Source organism: Procambarus clarkii, chromosome 31, assembly GCF_040958095.1.
Source record: "Procambarus clarkii isolate CNS0578487 chromosome 31, FALCON_Pclarkii_2.0, whole genome shotgun sequence".
Taxonomy (NCBI): domain Eukaryota; kingdom Metazoa; phylum Arthropoda; class Malacostraca; order Decapoda; family Cambaridae; genus Procambarus; species Procambarus clarkii.
The window spans coordinates 5225041-5228043 of NC_091180.1; the positions used below are offsets into that span (position 1 = coordinate 5225041).

At 45.7% G+C, this 3003-nt stretch overlaps 1 protein-coding gene across 1 annotated transcript; it reads left to right on the forward strand.

The window, feature by feature from the left end:
• The first annotated feature begins 393 nt into the window (after positions 1-393).
• On the forward strand, positions 394-1038 carry LOC138370119 (octapeptide-repeat protein T2-like). The gene has a single exon (XM_069334106.1). It carries the CDS (start codon positions 394-396, stop codon positions 1036-1038), a length of 645 nt encoding a protein of 214 aa, XP_069190207.1.
• The last annotated feature ends 1965 nt before the right edge of the window (positions 1039-3003 follow it).

The window sequence follows — 3003 nt, forward strand, 5'->3', positions numbered from 1 at the left end:
TGCTGTATGGGTGTTGTATGACTGCTGTATGACAGCTGTATGAATACCCCCTCGTCACTTGCTGGTGGGTGTAAATGAGTTGTCAGTTTTCCTTCATCTGATGTCATGATGTCTCGTCGTCAGTGTTCCATTACCATAATAGTAATATCCGGCTTCCAGTATTATGTAAATCACACCATTTAATAAACTCTAAGGACTGCGGCGATAGATCATCCCCCCCCCCCACCCCCCGGCTCCCGAGGGATAATTCTATGCACTGTTTCTCCATATTTCAGGGCCATGTGGCCCATCTGTCACACTATCTTGTGTTCCTAATGCGTTCATATTTGTTACGTTACAAGTTATGACGTCACGGGATGTTCCACTCTCGCTGTTGCTCTACTAAATGTACATATGTACACAGGCAGAGACGCAGAGAAAGTCAGAGACGCAGAGAAACAGTCACAGACGCAGAGAAAGTCAGAGACGCAGAGAAACAGTCATAGACGCAGAGAAAGTCAGAGACGCAGAAAAACACAGACGCAGAGAAACACAGACGCAGAGAAACACAGACGCAGAGAAACACAGACGCAGAGAAATACAGACGCAGAGAAACACAGACGCAGAGAAATACAGACGCAGAGAAACAGTCATAGACGCAGAGAAATACAGTCGCAGAGAAACAGTCGCAGAGAAACAGTCATAGACGCAGAGAAATACAGTCGCAGAGAAACACAGTCGCAGAGAAACAGTCAGAGACGCAGAGAAATACAGACGCAGAGAAACACAGTCGCAGAGAAACAGTCAGAGACGCAGAGAAACAGTCATAGACGCAGAGAAACACAGTCGCAGAGAAACAGTCATAGACGCAGAGAAATACAGACGCAGAGAAACACAGACGCAGAGAAACAGTCAGAGACGCAGAGAAATACAGACGCAGAGAAACACAGACGCAGAGAAACAGTCAGAGACGCAGAGAAACAGAGACGCAGAGAAACAGAGCCGCAGAAAAAACTGTCAGAGACGCAGAGAAACACAGACGCAGAGAAACAGTCATAGACGCAGAGAAATACAGACGCAGAGAAACACAGACGCAGAGAAACAGTCAGAGACGCAGAGAAACAGAGGCGCAGAGAAAACTGTCAGAGACAGAGATATACAGTCAGGGACACCGGTAGAGGTTCACGAAAAGAGAGAACTGGCATAGAGCACTCCACAGATCTCAACGGAAGCAGCTATACGGATGACAGAAGACCAACTTACACAGTGTCTTACGACTCGGCCAAACTGTCACACGACGCAAATAAAAGAGAGAAAAATAAGTGGAAAAAGGCTAAACTTTGCTCGCCAATGTTTAGTCTCAATCGCCCAGGGACTGCACAGTTTTTTACTTTTTGTTTTTGTGTCTGCTTCGTTGCCAAGAGGTCAAAGGTCTGGTTAGCGAGTGGCTCACCAGGTACATTGAAGTCTGCTGCAAAAGCCGGCCTTTTAAACTTTGTATTTTCACTGTGAAAGTTTTCAGCATAAGGTTTAGAAAAGCATTCAGAACACGGATATATATATAGAAACACACACACACACACATACACACATACACACACACACACTCACCCACACACACACACACACACACACACACACACACACACACACACACACACACACACACACACACACACACACACACACACACACACAAACACACACACAGCCGGTAAACCTAAACCAGAAACTTGTGTAAAGAATCATTCAGAACTTTGTATACCACATATGTCAGACCAATCCTGGAGTATGCGGCTCCAGCATGGAGTCCATATCTAGTCAAGGATAAGACTAAACTGGAAAAGGTTCAAAGGTTTGCCACCAGACTAGTACCCGAGCTGAGAGGTATGAGCTACGAGGAGAGACTACGGGAATTAAACCTAACTTTGCTGGAAGACAGAAGAGTTAGCGGGGACATGATCACCACATTCAAGATTCTCTAGGGAATTGATAGGGTTGATAAAGACAGGATATTTAACACAAGGGGCACACGCACTAGGGGACACAGGAGGAAACTGAGCGCCCAAATGAGCCACAGAGATATTAGAAATCGGATAAGAAATAGCCCTCACTGGCACCACCTGGGGAGCACACCATAAAATCCTGCTCCGTTTCTATACAACCAACATTCGCAGCCAACTAGACTATTGTTGCCAAGCATATGCGTCGGCCGCGCCTACTAACCTACAGAGCCTAGAGGTCATCCAAAACAATGCCATGCGACTTATATGTGGCGCAATGCGTTCCACTCCTATCCTCGGACTTTACGGGGAAACGGGCCTCACAAGCCTAGCCACCAGACGAGACATTATGTGTGCCAACTATCTGTCACTCTGTACCACTGCTCACCAGACACACCCATACAGATCAAAAATTAACCCAACAGTTAACCCACATAACCCCCGCTTCCCAACCAATCACTCACAACCTTTCCTCACACGGGCTACAAATAACCTCAATATAGACCTCTCTCTACTCCAAAACTCGGAAACCCAACTTACTGTTCCCCCTATTCCACCCTGGCTTTATACAATTCCTAATACAGCAATACAACTCGAAGACAATATTCCAAAGTCTGCACCAAGCCATAGCCTCAGTCTTTCTCTCAACAATGAAAAATTGCTACCTAAATACCACAGCGATTTATACAGATGGATCTCGCATCATCATGAACAACGTACCCTCGGTCACTAGCGCTGTATGGATACCGGAATACCATCTCAAGCAGGGATGGCGGTTACCAAACCAACTATCTGTTTTGACAGCTGAATTATATGCCTTATATCAAGCTCTCCAAATAATCCCAACATTACCAATCGGGACATATACAATCTGCAGTGACTCCAAGAGTGCGATTCAAGCAATTACGTACTCTTCAAAAACGTGCAAGGAGTTTGTTTACCCATGTCTTCAACTTCTTCATGAACATCGATTGAACGGTTATGATACCTCTATCCAATGGGTCCCAGCGCATTGTGGTAT